This window comes from Anarrhichthys ocellatus, unplaced genomic scaffold, assembly GCF_004355925.1.
Source record: "Anarrhichthys ocellatus isolate YVR2014 unplaced genomic scaffold, GSC_Weel_1.0 scaffold35, whole genome shotgun sequence".
Taxonomy (NCBI): Eukaryota; Metazoa; Chordata; class Actinopteri; order Perciformes; family Anarhichadidae; genus Anarrhichthys; species Anarrhichthys ocellatus.
The window spans coordinates 4364970-4384959 of NW_022280065.1; the positions used below are offsets into that span (position 1 = coordinate 4364970).

The 19990-nt window shown below is 40.5% G+C and overlaps 1 protein-coding gene across 1 annotated transcript in view; it reads right to left on the minus strand.

Moving 5' to 3' along the window:
• The window catches only part of LOC116393801 (ras/Rap GTPase-activating protein SynGAP-like), a 35380-nt gene extending 16293 nt beyond the window's left edge, over positions 1–19087 (minus strand). Inside the window, exons 1-5 of the mRNA XM_031866423.1 lie at positions 12082–19087; positions 4865–4953; positions 4461–4591; positions 580–733; positions 86–184 (exon numbers count right to left, since the gene is read on the minus strand). Of these exons, the coding sequence (XP_031722283.1) occupies positions 86–184; positions 580–733; positions 4461–4591; positions 4865–4953; positions 12082–12223 (615 nt within the window). The 5' untranslated portion in view covers positions 12224–19087. The remainder of the gene's footprint in view (positions 1–85; positions 185–579; positions 734–4460; positions 4592–4864; positions 4954–12081) is intronic.
• Between the last annotated feature and the right edge of the window lie 903 nt (positions 19088–19990).

Genomic DNA, 19990 nt, shown 5'->3' on the forward strand with positions numbered 1-19990 from the left:
CATCTGTCCTTAATATTACACTTTGGATCTGGTCATTTTGACATTTCAAGGCAATATAAAATGAAAAAAAATCTATTGCATCTACCTTGTTAGGTTTGACAGCTCGTTGCAGATTTTCAATCCACTTGTCTCTTTCAGAAGCAGAACGGCAGGCAAAACATTTTGTCCCTGAATTGGTGGTCACCTTCAGACAAAAACAACGTCTTATTATATTCATTATTGTAAAATATCTCATTATGGCTTCAACGGACAATAATTTTCCTATCGATTAATCTGTTGATTGTTTTTCCCCCATTAATCAGTTGGTTTAAAAGAATGTGTTATAGACTAGCTAACGTCTTTAAATTGTCCATAACTCTAGATTTATTCATTTACAGTCAATAAAACACTATTTATCACATTTCGTAGAGAGCTGAGAAGTGGCTTTATAGTTTAACCTGATTTGACATCTTTACATACTAAGAACATTTTTCAATTCAGTTGGTTGGTTGGTTAAATAAGTCTACAATTAATTTTAAAAGAATAAGTCCATTAGAAATCAGGTAAAGCCAGGAAGAAGGAAATGGTTATACAACACACCTCAAAGCAGTACTCTTGTCCTAAAATGCTCGAGTGGACAGGTTTGATTATGGCATCTTCATCCAAAACTAGGTCCAAAGCCTCCGCAGCACTGCTAGGAGAAAGTAGGGATTCGTGGGAGTGGGATTCTTTGAAGCTCTGCATCAAGCGTGTCCTGGTGAGAGAAGAATTCAGATTTGATTATACATCATCATCATATCATATTTTATGATCTTTAGATTAACAATCCAGAAAGTGTTTTATACAACAAAAATGAGTCACTGCAGCTCAGAAGTCGTCCTTCCTGCAATTTCAATATCATTTTTGAGTTCTGATCCTTTTAAAATGAGTTTATGGAAAAGCTGAGACTACCAGGTTTTCAGTTCTGGTGTTTGTTTTCTATTGACTCAACTCAAGTGACTCATATTGCATGTTTGGGAAATTGGCCCACAGCATCTCAGTTTGTGGCGTTATCTGGAAATACAAATTTTAAATTTTCTACAACAGCACAATAATTAAAATAATGCTAATTTAAATGTAATGTTGGTATTGACTACTGTGTAAATGGAAATGAATAGAAGCTGTTCCGTGGGGCTAAGTCTGCAGAAATACTGTAAGGCCGTTATAAAAAGGCGCAGTTGATTAGACCTGATCGCTGGGTAACCTTTAGAAGAGGGCAGCTCTATCAGGAAAAAGAAAAGCGGTAGTGGAAGCAAAAAGGTGAGCAAACTGTGTCTCTCAGGCGAAGCAATGTCAGTGGGGCCAATTAAAAAAAAATAAATAAAAAAAATGTAGTGAGGAAAGCACTTTATTCTGAACGTAAAATGAAAAGATTGATTATGATTTTGCTAGTGTCAGCTGTGAAGCTAGAGACGGCAGGTGATTGGCTTAGCTTAGCATAAAGGCTGGAAACAGGGGCAGCTAACCTGGTTTGTCCAAAAATGATTCCTTTAACATTTTCTGAAACTAGCTTTAAATGAGAATAAGCTGAAAACGTGGAGTTTATCTACACTGAAAAGCTGGAGAGCTAGGGAAAGTTAAAGCAATAGCTCAACATTTTAGGATAATTTCTTAGGATTGATTTTCTAAGAGAGTTGGATGAGAAACCACTCTCATATTTGCCCCCTACAACAAGCAGCCATTTAGCGTAGCTTAGCATAAAGACTAGAAACAGGGAAACTATGGTAACAAAATCTGCCCACCAACACCTAATGTTAACATGTTAGATTTGTTTATTCCATACAAAAACCTGTGTGTAAAACAAGCTGTGGTTTTACTAGTTTTTAAACTTAATAGATGTTGGTAAGGCAGATTTTATTCCTTTTGAACAGAACCAGACTAGCGGTTCATGTTTACCGTGTTTCCAGTCTTTATGCTAAGCTAAGCTAAACTGACTGCTGGCTGTTTTTTCAATACATACATGAGAGTGTTATCAATATTCTCATTTTAGCAAAAAAGTGAAGACGTGTATCTCCCTCTTCACTGGACAGAGCCAGTCTTAGCTGTTTCTCCCCGTACTCCAATGTGGAGTGTATCTGTACTGAGAAGCTGGAGCTAGTATGCTGCATTATTAACACTGGCTTTGAACATGGAGTGAAACGGAAGGAAAAGAAAAAGCAGAGGCTTTGAAGAAACACCTGATAATTATGCAGAAAATGAGGAGCACTAATTTAAGCCCAGATTTAATGTTAGTCAGAGGTGCAGTGAATCGTCTTGTTTGAGGAGCAGTGCCATCGCAGAATGCAGTATATGAGAAAGGCTTTCTTAAACCAACTTGGCAGCAGAGGTAGAGCAGCTGCGTTGGAAAGCTAGTGTGTGAAGTTGGACGCCGAGGGTATATAGCAAAGTCTACTTAACACTATGAGTGGATTAAGAGTGTGGGCAGAACTGAAACCGGGCTGTGAAGGCAGCTGTCTGAGGCAGTGGTCGGAGCTGGTTAATGGCCGTTGTTAGAGGGAGAAAGTCCCTTTATCCCCACCACCTTCTTAAGTGCTGCCTCCACAGAATACATTTCTAATAGGGTGATTCATTTTATCATTTGAACTGGGCTTCTGCATTGGAAACTCACCTTGCATTTTCCTAAAAGATATTTTTACATCCTGTGCTAAACAACACATTTTACATCTCTGAGTATGGACATCCACACCTGCCCTGAAAATGCCTATTATGCATCTCCTGTGGCGGGAGGAAAGTGTACCGTCAGCATTACATCTTGACTTTCTGCCTCTCCCGCTCTACATCTTTACATTTCCCATATGTGCGTCGTGACTGGATTGTGTGTACTGCATAAAATTTTTGGTCACAGTGCAGGCCCGAACCCTCCGGGATGTGACCTCAAGTCAGAGGTCAAGAAAGAGCTGTAACGTCAGCCTCCAGAGTTACAAGCTACTGCATCCTGACGATTGGAAAACAGAAATCAAACTGATTAATGCAGGCCTGATGTACTTCTAACCATGTTACTTGGATGTCCAACAGATATTGAGAATAAGATATTTTTCCAACACTTTTGGTATATATATATATATACACACACACACACACACACCAAAAGGCTGATAGGCTTCATGATGACAGATGTAATTAACCCTCCAACCTACCCAGGGTAGCCGACGGCTCTAGAAAAAGCTCAGAAAATCTGTCAATGTATAACTACATGCAATGTCCTTCATTCTGCAGGGTTTTGCTTTTGTTAGAGTGGTTCATAAGAAGCCACACTTCAAGTTATGAGTGTCGGGCAGCATCGTAAAAAATATGAACAGTTTGAATTTTCATGAACAGTTCCTTTCGTAACAATGGCCACATTCTACTTCAATGCAGTGCACTGTAATTAATTGCACACACTATAGTACAGCACTATGATAATATCACACAATCAGCTTGTCCTTGTAATAAGAGGCTAATTTAAAGCTTGGTATAGAGGTCAGCAATGTTTAAAAAAAAAACAATGTAGTCTTCAGCAGCTAAAGTGAGAGGTTTCCATGTAGAAGCAATTCTAGTAGGTAGTCACACCTAACCCACTAAAGTAACACTCAATACACAAATCGGCACGTCAAACATCCAAGAAAGAACAGCTTTGATTGTTGATGGTTAGGTAGCACCCAAAGCTTGAAGCAACTCTTGATCTAAGTGCATAAAAATACTTATTTAAGTTATACATACTGTGTGTAGTCGTCTTTGTGATGATTGTGGGGCAGAATTGTGGCTCAGTTTTTAACACTATCACCTCACAGTAAAAAAAGGGACATCCTAGTGGTTAAAACACATACAGCCACAGTATTCCTCTGTGTCACACCCTTCTTTTTCTCCTTCATGTGAGGCTCTACACTATCAACTATCAAATTAAGGCAAAAATAGGAAAATGTCTCCGGTTCTCTCTGCATGGAGTTACAGTACGCTCCTTGGCTTTGTGTGGGTTTTCACCGGGTGCTCCAGCTTCCTCCCACAGTCCAAGAATATGATCCCCGAGGAACACAGTATCCATGCTGCAATTACTTTTTATCTTTCTTTTTTGCACGATCACATCGTTATGGCATGATCTTGACTCAACACAGAAGGTAACATACATGTAACAGTCGTGCATGAAGTCTGCTGGTTATAGATAATTGCTTTATCAGAAATCTACATATTTTAACAGCTCTTGCTAATGACATGACGTTTTAGTGGAGAGGATAATTAATTTGCAATAACAAGGAAACACTTTATGCTAACGTGACAGCACAGGACATCTATATCAAGTGAATTGTGAACAGTAAATTACTTGTCAGACCTGTGATAAAACTGGGAGACCTGTCCACTGTATTTTCCTGACTTTTGCAGGCTACGACCCCCATGTGACACTGAATTAGATAACAGTTGGTTTTACCTTGAATTGTACCATGCTCCATACAGTAAAGGTAACTTGCCTCTCTTGGTCAGCACTTCGAAACCGGGGCAAAATCATTTGTCTGAAGCTGCTGGTCCGGTCCAGTTTGGGCTGACTTTTGGCCCTCTTGATGGAGCCCTTCAGCTTTCGATTGAGAAAACTCTGAAGTTTCAATAGGGTAAAATAGAAAATAATATAGTGTAAAAACACTGACCCAACAAAAATACATCCAAAATGTAATAGCAGGATTAGCTAGAAATGTAATGTATGGAAAGCACCTATAAAAGTATAGACTCTCCCTCAAGCATCCCATTCACTTTACTTCCCCAGAGGGAATTTACTAAATCAGACTGGGCCCAAAAAAAGCTTGTGTGTACGTGTTTTCTATGCGAGCAGAAAGCTTCTATAGCATCAGGAGAGTGTGACCGACATTGCTGTACTCACCGGCTGTCTGAAGGGCTGCGGGGTGGCATTGGGAGGGGTCTCCATGCTTGACTGTCTTACAGAGGCAAAACTTGCCCTGCGGGATTGGTCTTTGAGAAGAAGAAAAAATAGATAAATAAATCAGAACATAGACATGAAATATTTATACTTAGTCAACAAATGCAGGTGTTCAACATAAAAGCACAAGTTCCTAAACGTGGGCTATTATTCTAATGAATATGGAATGTTTTTTTTGTTTTTCTACTGGGTCTGAATTCAGGCAGAACATCAAAACACATTATGCGACATTAAAGATGATTAGGATATTAGGATTTTGATGATGAACTGTGCAAACTCAGTGCAAACCCCGTCTGTGAGTCAGACTACTGACTGCCGAGTTGAGGCCATCTAAATGCATCATGTTGCTGTAGGGCTGTTGCTGAGTCAATTTCCATCAAATTTTGCCCAGACAGGGTTTTGTTCTGTGCGTGTGTCGTCTAAATTAGGCAGCAATTACACAATTTAGTGTCAAATGCGTCACACTTACTTTGGCAGCCAATAACAGGAAAATGGTATGAAATCAGAAAACACAATCGCTTTTTGAGCTCATCCAAATATTTGTTGACCAGATTTGGTGAAGAAAGGATAAATTATGGAAGAAACATGTTTCGATGTTAGAACAAAATGTCCCTTGAAGTGGGTCACAAAAGGAACAAAAAGTATTAGAACAATATTGCAGCTTAACAGCTTAACGAATAATCTCATATTAATGAATCATGATATACTAACTTGAATTGTTATATTCTTTTCCTCGTAAACTATCTGATATTTATTGATGGTACAGTTACATTAACACTTAAATGTACCATTTTTTTGCACCCTTTAATAGGTCTTAACCCACTTAACTCAATTTCCAATCATTTAAAAATGTTATTGCATGTTGAAAAGTTTTGACACTATCTTATTCATAGCGTGTGTCTTTACCTTGCAGCTTCTTTGGTCACATATAGAAAGAGAAATAGCAAAACTTACAAACGCATAATATTCACAAATAAGCTATCATCACACCAAAAATGCAGAATAGGAGGTGCGAATGAAGCTCACCAACAAGGACAGACAGCTACAGCCTCCAAAAAACACACAAAGAACAACACCGTGACAGTTATAGAGGCTTTTCATCACTCCTCCATTGGAAAGCTTCCTGTATCCAAAGCCAGTGCAAAAAGACAAACCTGATGTGAGAAAAACATTGGACCCCTAGTGGGAAAAAGTAACAATGAGTCATCTTGAACTTTATGGTCTTCGTCTGACTTCGGACTTGTGCAAACTCGAACATGATGATGGATCTATAAAAGTATAGACAGCTGACTGTAGGGAATAAGATCCGATGCTTTCTCTATATTGCAGTGTGTTGGCTAAGAAAGATGAGGCCAATGCACAAAAGCATCCTTGGGACTCCAAAATCCTCTTCTCTCCATATGAACAACAGATGAAACTGAGCTTTCTATTTTTAATGGGACATTTTGTGTAAAATTCTTCTTGCTCTTGAAAATTGTACCATTTCCTAGCCTGGTTCTGGACCTCTGAATATCCACCCACATATGCAATTTGTTCAGCAATTCAAATAGGTTTTATACCCAGTGATGGGTGTTGGATAAAACAATCAACCAATCACTGTTTGGAAGGCAAAATAAAAAAGGGGAATGTCTTCTTCCAATATCGCTGGCATTGAAAAATAGTGACGCGCATGGATAAAAGTCTGACGCTGCTGTAGACGTTGTCGAGTTACAGAAATAACTTTTAAATTGCCATATTTCTTTGCGTTAAATTCCCGTGGGTATTGCAGCTTTTGTGTCAAATGAATTATGACACGACAGTTACAGGATGTCAATACCAATGGATTAGTGCAAAACATTAAAACAAATAACCTCACAATTCAGTTTGATCAAGCCAGCAATTTCCAGCTAAACATAGTTAAAGGTGGCTTAAATGTGATTGAGCATTTGTATTGCCTCTCAACATGGGCAACTACTGCAAAAGTGCTGACCAAGCTAACCGTGTTTACCCCAGGGATAAACCAGAGGGTGGATGCTATGGTTCTACGACGACGACGTTTGGGACAGCATTAACATCTGTAACCGCCGTAACACTGCAGAGTGGCGTGCGTGAGCTAACCAGTGGGGCACGCTCACATGCACAAAGATGGAATAAAGGCACACTCGGCCGGCCCAGCTAGGTCAACAAAGCAAGGAGATGCTCGGATAGCAACACACGCAGAGGGAGAGCGACTTTATTCTCTGCTCGTGTCGACATTGCTCCACTATATCTTCACATAGATAATAGCCGTTTGCTGCTATACGGTAATGCTCTGAATCCTGTATATTGTATCTTTAAGGGTTTGTTATGACAGCAAATCCAAGGGGGAATGAAGTATGTCTAAAGATAAAACGTCACTCTTACATGTATAGCCAAAGAGGATTTCGGTTTTTTTTTGCCCTGGTTGTACAACAAAGCCACATCATATTACATATAATATACCGTTAGGATTAAATGAATTTTCTAAGCTGGTTGTGTAATCAAGACCACTCATCATTTGATCCTTTGGAAGTGTGGCATAAAATGTTACAGATTCATCCATATCTAGTGAAAAACCGTAATTTTGTTACTGTATATATACACTGTATATATACACATATATACTGTATATATACACATATATACTGTATATATACACATATATACTGTATATACACGTATATATACACAGTATATATACACGTATATATACTGTATATATACACGTATATATACACGTATATATACACGTATATATACTGTATATATATACGTATATATACTGTATATATATACATATATATACTGTATATATATACATATATATACTGTATATATATACATATATATACTGTATATATATACATATATATACTGTATATATATACATATATATACTGTATATATATACATATATACATACACACACACACACACATATAGATCTTTTTTCTAATTCCCCATTACCCAAAGGAGCTGTTTCTTCCCTTTGCAACAGAGGAACAAGATACTCCGTCATCCTGTGATTTCCTCGCTCCCATAGCCTCTAAATAGGCGGCTCTCCAGGTTCTATTCTGAATCCAAGCTAATTGTTTGGTATCCATGGAAACAACTTCAAGGGCTTGTACTTGAACTGTGGAAGATATTGGCACAAAACTGCACAGTAAAGATGATGAAAGACACAAAGTAGCATGCCGCACAACACTGAAGTGAGTGAACTGATCAGACCTATCGTCCCTCTGCTGAAAGAAATGTCAGTTCCTTTTGTGTCTTATGTGGGGCTGAATCCTGACACTTCTTACTGAAGGACCCGTGCGGAGGAATATTTAGCATATTTCCGATTTCACTGCCACCTGCTACATGTGGTGGTTTAAGTAAACGTGACATATTATAGCACATGGATGTGCTCACATGGGCTATTCTGAATGCAGATTGCTGTCAGGACGGAGTGTGTGGGTGGCAACAGCCTCTAGCTAACTGTGATACAGAGGGAGAAAGAAAACAGAGAGACGAAGACTGTGAGTGGGTGTTGGAGAAACATATTCAACCTTTAGTATATATATCTATATCTCTCTAATAATATATTACGGTACATTTGAAAATTTGATTATTTTTCGCAAGTTCTTGCCATCCCTCAAGCTGCCCTACCCAGGACAAACTGCTAAATTGTATTTTAATAACCATGAAATCTCACAGGAGCCATACATTTATCAAAAGATCTACTTAATGATATCCACCAGATCGAGATCAACACCAATACTGACCTTATTGGCCAGACGGCAATCAGCTATGACGACACCAATCAACAATAACATTTTCTTTGACAATTTCATTGAACAATTCAGTGTTTCTGCTGTCAGTTATATTAATTCAGTCCAAGCGGGCTGCAACCATAACCATCCCTGGCGTCACGTTAACTTACATAAGAAGACAACACAAAAAACACTGCTCCTTAGCCCCATTAGTGGACAACGAAAGTCCACAGTCATGTTAGCAGCTCTGTTAGCCTGGTTTGGGCTGAATGCTAATCCCAGAATGCTAACAATGACAACCTGCGTACCCCAAACCCATACTAGTTCTATGCAGCTTTTCTCGTTCACACGAGAAAAGTGACAATGAAGTACAGTCTGGATACTGGACAAAGTGCTGACTAAATACAGTGGATTTTTGGGTCTGCTGTTGATGGAAACTATTCCCACGATGCAATGCACAAAGGAAATGGAGCAGCTGCTAGCAACTGGGGGAAAATGTTATAAAGTTTGCGTGGTGGTGAAAGAGTTCCAGAAAGATGTTCGTAAACCAACAAATAAGCTATAACTCTTAAAGACACTTTTTGTCTGTGATGCTGTGATGGAACGTTTTGTACCATAGATGTCAAGGTGGTAAGTTGTTTCATACGGAGAAGTGACTTTTTTAACTGCAGCTGGATAGAAATACTTGTATGTATTTAAACACCTAAAATCAAGTCACGTCATAAGTAAAATCACTAACTTTTTGGTTTGGACATAAATGATGTCGATATGGATGCTTTTACTGAGGCCACTCTGCATCCCCAAACACATTCATCCTGAGAGATAAATGATCAGCAGCATTTTCCCTCGTACTGAGAATCTGCGTTGTTTATGCTACCAAATGAGGCGGCGTGCTCTCAGACAGGTGTTTTGTTTCCCTGTTCCCTGCATCGAGGGTGGAAGCAGAGCCCTCCGGGAAAATTGAGTGAGCTTAATTTTATAGAGACTATCCAGTGTTGATGGTGCAGCAGTCCACTTTGTCTTGGAGTGACAGTGTTTCCAGTTACAGATCACACACACGCACGCACACACACAATATCTTGTTATGTCTGGTCTGGAGCATCTGACAACGAGGAGCCTCTGGTGAATCACAGGCGGGCCTGCTGGGGCAGATATCATATTCATGTCATATGGAAGTCTCCTTAATTGTCATATTCCTACGAGTAAATACTGTTCATGTCACCAACAACATGGTAATTACAGCTCTGAATTTATTATTTTTCTTACAGCTCCAATATGTTCAAAACACAAGTCCATATGCCAAGGTATCCTGACTAAATCTTGTTTTAATGCCGTTGTGATCCGCCCATCATAAAACAGTTGTTGGGGGAAATTGTTAAAATGTCAAATGAATGCAAGTTTACTACATTTGGACAAATAAGTAGCATCCATATATCACAGCAGTTCAGCCTTTTTAAGTTCAAAGTTACTAGTGTAGGCTATGCATCTATTCAAAAGCATCCAACGTAATGCTAATTAATATTCAGTTTAATGTCAATTGTCTATACACTTCTAGACAACTGAAAGCATTTTAGGATTAGATTTTTGACAAGTGATTTTAGATGCGATTGATTACTGCTCTAGGGAAAAACAAATCTGCAATATACTGCAGGTCCAAACTCTTTAAAAAGTTATCACAGCATCACAGACGACAGTAAAGGCCATTCATTAATAGCGAGCTGACTAAACAATCAGCCTGCATGACTGACGGACGCAAAACGTTGCTGTATCAACCCCGTGGCTTTTTTGACAGGCTGGAGACATAGCCCCAGGAGTGATTTACAAAACACAGAATGACTTTGGAGATGCCGAGAACACAGAGACATCCACTGCTGGCATTAAGAGCTGCTTAAAGCTTGGTTTGTGCTTGCCGTAGTGAAGGCGGCAGAAAATAACCGCAAGTCGTCTCAAGCATATTGTTTAAGCCAAAGCTAAACTTACATGTACATTTAAAATATAACGGCACTAAAAAAAATGAAGTGTTTTCATTACACGGTTTAAAAAGGGGTTGTTGGGTTTATGCTAAGAACAGTTGAGCAAATAAAAAAGGTACAGGTGACACTCCTGACGGTGTTCAGATCCACTCCGGAGCTATGTTTAGAAACAGCACTGTAATCAAGTAAATGTAAAATGCACAGAAGAGGTAGAGCTACAGGATTTCAAAGCAGAGGTGGGTGGAGGGGTCGAGGAAGCAGGGGCTGTGTGGGTGTGAGGGAGCCACGGGAAAGAACCGTAGCCCGGCTTGATATTTCTGTAGGAGCAGAGAGAAAGTGACTTCCAACGTCCTGCAATGTAACCACAATGCTTCAAGGCTGAGAGACAGACATGTTGAAATGTAAATACCCTTCAAGCGCAGAAGGCATAAGAACGGGAACCTGAAAAAAAGCAATATGAAGTTGCTCTCCATCACGTGTGTTTTCAGCATTGCTGTCCCTCTGCCTGTGTGTGAGAGCTAGCCAAGGGGAGTGTGGCCTAGTTACCATAGGAACATGTTCGCAGCTTGTGCAGAGCTCTCCATCAAACTACCTTCATTTCTACTACTGTATTTAGAGACATTATTGCTGTGCTTGTAAATGAGCAGAGCCAAATTAAACAGCTGAAAATTGTGAAAATGAAATTAGAGATCAAGCATCAATTTCAGGCTCTTAACTCAGACTGCTCTGAGATGCTTCTGTATCTTCTCATCACAATTAAAACAAGGTGATTCTCAACTAAGAGTCCCCTGCTACAAAATGAACGGCCTCTTGTTTGTTTCTCTCCGAGACTTCAGAACATTACTGCGTAGGTCTTAATGTTTGAAATGAAACAACAGCTTTACACGCAGTGCTAACTAACACAAAAAATGATTTCTCTTCCTGTCCCTGGAGGGAGCAGAAATGGCTGCTTTCATCTGGGGAAGTAAAGAGAGCAGAGAGGAGGAAGACTGGAGTGTATCAAAGCCAGAGTAAAAGGCAAATGGCGCTATCAAACCTAGAGAATATCAAAATAAAACTCTGGGAGTGTGACAAAGCAGGGCTCAGAGGGTGAGTGATGCTCCGGTGGAGGATTGAGCAGTAAAAAAAAAAAAAAAATCCTCAATATATTGAGGTACTTTTGTAAAGCTTTATAGGGCTGAAAAGGACTGAAAAGCAATAGCAGAGGAAAAGGAGCAGAGTGTTGCAGCTGAGGCTGGAGTGTATATTTAACCTTCCATTTACCTTTGGCAACAGTGGTGTCGATGGATGTCAGAGACAACGGCGCATTGAAGTGGAACATATAAAAACATATATAACAGGGAAAAAATCTCATTGGACCACGACAGACAGGAAAAGAGGCTGTAAAAGTGAGGTACAGTTGACAGAAGGGAAGAGTAGAGTTCTAAAACGGACTCACTTGGGGTTAAAACTCCAGGTCCGCCACCGCAAACCTCCGCTTGACCAACCAACCCAAACTGACTCTGATGCGGCAGCCACGTCTTTGAAGATGTGTCCATGCAGCTATAATCGCACAGACACAAGTTGTTTTTACGATTCATAGGCCGTCACTTACAACAACAGCAAGAAAATTAACGTTATTGTGCATGGAAATAAAAAATAAATAAAAAAGTTAAGTAACATTAATATAGACAAATACGATGAAAACTAAATCATTTTAGTTCAAATGTAAATTATAAAACTTGCGTTTATTACAAGCAAGGTTCAACTTATCATAGCTGCCCTTTATAGCAATGTAGACTAAATGTCATGATGCCGCCTAACCACACGCTGTTACTATGATTAATTGATAAGCACTCCTACCGACACATCAGTGTTTAATGTGCCTTGTTCTCTGGAATTAAAATAAAAACTACCATTACATATTGTTTTCAGAGGTGGCTAACAAGTGGCAATGTAGGAAGACATTAAGAGGAGGTGAATAGGAGGAGAGGTTTGTTAGGCAGTTCTGCAAGAGAAGACAAGAGTATGATGTGTCATTGACTGTGCTGAGTGAGAACAGAGGCTCGGGGTGGAGAAGAATTACCAGAGGGGTAAAATATCTTGTGTTTTCTCTGTTGGGTTGCTCAAAAAAATGGAGGATGACAAAGAAATTCATGGCCTGAGGCAAACGAAAACAATTTGAGAAGATTGCAGGACAGGAGCTCGCTGACAGGAGTACCTACTTTTTTTAGAGAACATTCTGACAAACAGACTGACAAAGCCTTTCTGTCCTTGGCAGCGAGAGAGAGCCCCCTCCATGCGTTGCATTCAAGATGGCTGAAGAGCAGCAGAATTATGACGGAAACGTGGTGTTGGAGTAGATTCAGATCTTTGCCGGCTGTCAGGCTCCCGGCTGACAACTGTGGCAGAGAGGCAAGGAGTCCAGATTCTCAACAGCTCACGAGGACCAGAGAAAGATTAATAGATGTCCACGACTCTCGCCTCTCTATTTCAGCTAAACTAAGAAAATAATTCCATAAAGAGATGTATGAGATAGGTCATATCTCAAAGGCACTTCATACGGAGGACGACGAGGAAATCCTGCGAGGGGAATGAGTCAGAGTGAGCCGGACTTATCTCGTTCTATCAAGTGTGCAGCCTCAGACATTTCATTAACTGAAGCTCTTCTCTCTCTCGCCACTGCATTTTTTTTTTTTTTTTTTGCTATATATGTAAGAGCCACCATGCAATATAATGGACTGTAAAGATAGTGCCCTCCAATCATACTTGTGATACATTACAGTGTCCAAACATCAAATAGAACTGTTGTTGCCCACTGCGGTGGAGGAAAAAATTATCTTTTCATCTATTCATCCGCAACACACACAGAAACCCCGGTGCAGTGTCCAGTGAAAGTGGGACTCTTTTGGCAGAGAGTACACTAATTTGAGAAAGGTAAAATAACCCTGCCAAATCCTATTTGGTCATTTCAACTTTGTTCCTACTTAGTGCCCACATATATTAGAAAAGTCACCATGTATAAAATCTGATTCATAAGATACGATACATTTATTTTCGTAATTGCTACCAAGCTATCTAGCTAGCGAGCCGCCATGTTGGAGTGATATCGTTGCATTCGTAACAGGGTTGGTTCGCCTCCAGCGGTGGACGGTCAGATGGTCAACACTTTGGGTTGAATAACGTTGTGTGTGTTACATTAGTTCGTAACGGCTACGGTATTTTTTATTTTTTATTAATTTAAGAAATGTTCAAAAGAAGAAATCCTAAAACAGGAGGAGGGCAACAGAAAAGCTAAAAGACACTAGAGTCCCGAGTCACTGTTTTGGTGACATCAGTCAAAAGGAAAGTTACTTTGTGGCGGTGGTTTTGGTTTGCTAATGTTGAGCTGGTAGCTAGCTAGCGGAAGCTCCCAGCATGTTACATGTCAGATGGGGAGACCATGTCAGCTGCAGCTGGAGTCAGTTCCCATCGGAGGGCTTTTGCACAGCAGTTCTGTTGGACTCTTTTGCTGTTGGTTTTAACCTTGGAAAACTATTTTTTACATCCAGGAGCCTTACAATAGCAGCCTCCCTTTTGTCTTCTTCAGTCCTGTAGCTCCTCAGTCTCCGTCTTTCACCGTCTCTACCGTTGTATTTGTTGAACTCGGCCGAGCCAACCAACCTTGTGTCCTAACAGGAATACTGCAACATGGCGGCGCTCTTGCCACTAAAGCCACGGAGCTTCATTTTTCTTTTAAATGCTTACATTAGTCACGTGTGTTGTATAATTATTAGAAATACATTTACTAAATCAGCTTAACTTGGTTGACTGCTTCATGTCCACTTTAAGTAAAATGAAAGATGTTGCATTTTGTGCCACGATATTATAGGAAATGCGATATCCAATATTATGTGTACTAAATGCATCTTGCGGCAGTGACACTTAATGAAAGCAGCTTTGTGACAATTTGCAGACGCTGCATTAAAACATGCAGTTAGAAATGCAACTTTTAAATGCAAATTCATGAAACTTGTGTGGCTTCATATGCCAGAAAACTGCATTCATAAACATGAACTAACTAAAGCATATTTAGTTGGACAAAATGCATGTTATGTAGTATTTCAATTTAGCATGTGATACTTAAGGCCTCATATCCTGGAAAGAACATGGTGCATAATCCTGACTTTATATGTGGAAACCCTCCATAAATTGTCTTATCAAACACTCATCTGGGCGATGCTCGAGGAGGGGAGCCTTGCTGTACAGCAATCAAATCACAACAGCGGCTCATTTTGCTTTTGTGCCAAATTCCCTTAACGACCTACACCTTTTTAGGAGAATGTCTCCAACATAAACTGGTAAAATGATTCCTAAAAAAATGCACCATGAAACACATGAAAGACAACTTTCACAAGGACCCGGGTGTTTGGATACAATTATTAGGCAAATCTTAAATGTTCTACCTTTGTACTTATCTCCCACTTTGGCTGAATTTACTCACTGTGTCACTGGAGGTCATCTGGCCTACAATGCATCACCTTAACAACAGGTTCAGCAAGACCCTGCCCCCCCCCACACCTGAACAACTCTGGTGAGTACGAACAGCTGGTAGAGACCCTCCTGCCTGTGTTGCAGAATAATATTCAAGCTGTAAGGTGGACGACCAGCTTCAACAGCACGATTAGAGAGCCTCTCCAGAGGCCAGCTGCCACCAACATTTGGTGAACACTTCACTGTGAGACGGGATAGATAATCGGAGAATATCACTTTACTTTCCGCCCACGCATGCGTACAACACTTACCCAAAATCACAGGACTTCCTGGCGACGAAATCTTGACAGCTTAGTTACATCTGTGGTTGCAGACGGAATCCGGTGGGTTTCCAGGGCACTTGGGAAGGGGCTGAGGTTCCAGGTTTACTTATTTCTCGGGACAAAGGTAGAATCAGTTTGTGCAGACCTGAGAGACCGTTTCCAAATAAAAGGCCAGTGTTGTCCACTTTGAGAGACAGTCGTATTTGAATCATCAGGCCAATTTCATGTGTTCAATGTGGGCAGCTCCTCCTGTTCTCACCTATATGCTGCAGTGTGTCCATACATGCCTTTGTGAAGTGTGAATGCTGTTGAGGAAAAAGGTGAAGCTGGCTGTCACAGGGGTCCCGTCACCTTTAGCTCAGTCCATCACGGAAGCCAAAGCTCGCCTGTCAGCAGTGGCTCTGTTGTGCAGCTCAGCAGCTCTCCTCTGCTTCTCCTCCCTCTCTTCTTCCTCTGCTCCCTGTCCTCCAACTCTATTGCAATCCAGGAACTGAGATGTGATCTCAATGCAGTTTCCTCGGCAGTAAAGAGAATCTCCTCTGAAGACGGGTTTTGTCATCTTAGTTGTTTGTTCTGGGCACATGTGAATTCAAACAGCCCCCCTGCGTCGCTTTATGATGAGGGAACGATAAGAAGTCCTATTAGCGCGTTTGCTCTGAAGATCCACGGAGCCAATTAGTTCATCATGTATCACTTAGGCTATATTTACATTGAAAAACACCGCAGAGATTCACGACCCAACACACGGGTGCTGCATGGTTACAACTACTGCACATGAATCCCCCCGATTACCGATATCAAAATGAGGATAATTATCAAGGCGACGCTGTGGGCTACGCCAACTCAAGAGCAGCGCGCGGACCTGCTGCAAATTGAGCGCACTAAATCACAAAAGCACAAAAATAAACATCCCAGAGGTTTTTGCAGGCGGTATCCCGATGATATGCAGCAGCATCTGATTCATGCACATTTTTTTTTTTTTTTTTGACGTGCTCCTCGCTTCTTAGCTCGGGTGATTTTTTTTCTTGGTAAGCGGCTCTAGTTCACCCTGCGTGGCATAACGACGTCCCCAAAATCCAGACGTTCATAACGAGGAGGGGGGGGAATCCGGTGGTAAATTAACGCAGTTTGTCCTTTGCGCTCTTGCAGTCCGTCACACCTAATTTTGATTTTAACAGCAGTGCGTGAAAAAAAAAAAAAAAGGTGGTCGGTAAACGTTGAAGTCTATCCCTTGAGGGCGGAGATAGCGCGTGAGATAGACAGAAACAGAAACCAACGCCTCCAAATGCAGCTCGAGTCCGCCCTGCGCTGTTCCGTCTCTGAGTTTGTTACACCCGAAAATAAAACTAAATGATAACGGCCGGCCGCCCACTGCGCTGCATAATCACGATGGGAGTACAACAAAGTTCATCCAAGTTACTTCTTGAATATGTATATTGGGCTTAATGTCTCACACAGTCTTATTTATAGTAGGGCTGCTGCACTGCTAATAAGGCTCAAGCTTGCACACCTGAAACATTTCCATAAAATTATCTTTTGATGCTTTTAAAGCTTGAGGAACCGTCAAGACGTACGAATATTATTTTATCTAAAGGTGTTATTAAGACAGTGGTATGTGAAGCTGCATGGTGTATATGTTAACCAGAGGACCCAAAGGTTCAGACTTTAGAAATAGTTTTTGGACATGATACTAAAAAGCACATGATAAGAGAGATGTTGTGCCCATTGTGGCCCTAATACCATCAACATCTAGTTGCTTACATGATGTATGTTCCAAAAATGTATGTAATATGTCAGCATAGGAATAATGCCCCTAACTCACTACTATTGCCAAGGATAGATGTATCACATGGGCCATTAAAGTTCATTCAAATCGGCCACAGAAACCGATTAAAGAACAGATTCAGATGTTTTCAAGTCTATCTTAATACAACACTCACATGCCTGTGTGTAACATTGAGAGAATTAGTAATCGTTAGAACCGTTTCTCTAGTCCATACTCATAAAGAATAATTAAATTCAAAGCAGCAGAGGCAGAGATACCCAGACGTTTAGTGGGCGTTCAGACTGATATCAGCCCTGCCTTTAAACAAAATGTTGCGTTGGTGGGGGAAATGTTGTTTCAGGTACAGTGAGACATGACATACGATCAAGTCCAGTTTGAGTAACAGACCAGTTAGTCCCTAGTATGCATCAAGGTCCGAAAACAGTGGATGCTATAGGTTTCCCATAAGTCAACTCCATAGCATCTATTCTTCAACTTCCCCTGTCTGGTAAAAGCCAGTCTTTCCCAATGACAAGTAAACTGATCCTCATGTAAGCAGCAGAGTGTCTGTCCTTTTAGCTTCGGCTGGATTTAAAAATAAGCTTTTGCACACGAGGAAGACTGTGGGATTAGTTGCTTCACAGATGCTTACATGTGTGTGGAGGAGGAATAGAAGCAAAGTCCAATAACTCTTATAGTGTACATATGGGCATGTGACAGAGTTGGAAAAAATGTGAACCTGTCCTTTAAGGTGCTCGGTGTTGGGTTTTTTCAGTCTGTGGGTGACTCATTTGTATTTTAATATTCTCTAATCCCTTTAATTATGGTAACTGAAAAAAATGCCTGACAGTCCAACAAACACTGTCCATATAGGTGCAAAAGTGTGGAGGCACCAGCAATTGTTATGCTTCAAAGCATTTTGTATTTTTTATACCTGCTATGTAAACATGTTACAAAAATGTGTTTTGCTAATTGTTATATCCTGAATGTGTCATAGATCATTTCGTGGGCATATATAAAGACTGTGTTACATAAATCCCGGTTAAAGACGGTGTAACCCGGTTATTTCTTCATCCGTCTCTATATCACAGACATGACGCTGGTGGATATGAAACGGTTAGAAAACTGAGACGTGATTAAAGATAACCCTTTTTTCCTAAATGGTAATAAACCTCTAAATTAATCATTTAAAGGTTGGATCTGTTAAAAGTGCACAAACAACAATGCATTACGCTTACTTACTCACTATTATCCTTTTTTATTTGGATTTAAAGTGTGATCCACTTTACAACAGCAAAGTATAGGATGCAAGACGAGATTGGATGGGGAGAAGCAAACATCAGCCGATGTCAAAGACCAACTTTGGGACACTGGAAAGCACATGCAGTCTTCACAAATACACCCAAAAAAAAAAAAAAAAAACATGAACTGGAAATGAAACATCCCACTCTCACACAGAAACACATACATATCCATGGCAACTGATAAAAAGAGTAGCAGCTCTGCAAAAAAAAGAAGCAATTGACAAAGCATGAAGAAGAACTTGGATGGTCAGCAAGAAACTAATCTATTGGGGGGGGGGGGGGACAAAGGGGTGTAAGCAGAATAACAAAGGCCGTCATAGAACATGAGTAATGTGATACTCATGTAAACCATTTGAATCCACAAAGAGTAGAAACTAAAATGATCTCAATCCAATTTTACTTTATGAAAATTGAGGTTATTTATGTATTTTTGGGGTGTGGGGGGTGTGTGGGGGGGTAGTTACAGGCTATATGCTTAATGCGAGTGTGGTTCAAACTGAACATTTGCTCAATCCAAATCCTGCAGAATTAAAAACAAGCGGAATTATAAGAAGGAATGAAAGTTGCGCGGATGTTGCAGATAGCAGAAGAGAGAGGGAGAGAGAGAGGGAGGCCGACAGAAGAGGGGAGAGGACAAGGGAAGGAGTGAAGCTCGGAGAACAGCACAGTACACCACCTACACTCGTCTCCATGGCAACTACCACACTAGAACCAGCGATAATGCGGTTCCCTCTCCTCCGATGCTGAAAAACTGTTCAATTGGTGCCGTATGCACCGTGCAGTATGTGGGAGACAAAGCACTCAGTATTCTGATGTTGCAGATATGATATGATAAATGTTTTCAATGCAATGCTTCTAAAAGAATAAACTAGTAGCCAAATATCTTCTCTTATTATATTTTACATCCCGTTACATCCGTCTATCCACCAGAGACTCTGGCTTTAGCCCGACACTGAATTCATCATCATCATCATCATCGCTTTAAGGGATAACTTGTTATTTTTGAATTAAATGTGTTTTTTGTTCTTCGCCAAGGCAAGTGGCACAGTGTGTGGGCAGCAGTTGCCTTCAAAGAACAAGTATTGAGGTTGATAGAATTAAAAAGGCATGATAAAATAAACGCATTTTTCTCCAATCTGGCTCCTGCTTGTTGCTGCTGGTGGAAAGTCACACCAACCTTCAGACGTGGCTTTGTGCGACATGTTCTTTGTAATCTTCTGTCCTTAAAAAGTCAAGTTGCACTCTGCTGAACACAGTTTGACCTGGGGCGTAAATGCGACAACAAGATGGGCACGCAATGCGTGCTAAATTACATATCTTATTCCTAAAACAGCTGGTGAGATCATTCAAGACAATGCGTCTTTGCTACACCCACCACCCTTTTTTTTGCTGCCGTTATCATAGCGAATACTTGTTCACGCTGCTCCCAGAAAAAAAGAATCAATCTGTGCTGTTTGGCCATCTCAGTCCAAGTGGGGTTCGATGTTAATCATGACAGCCGGG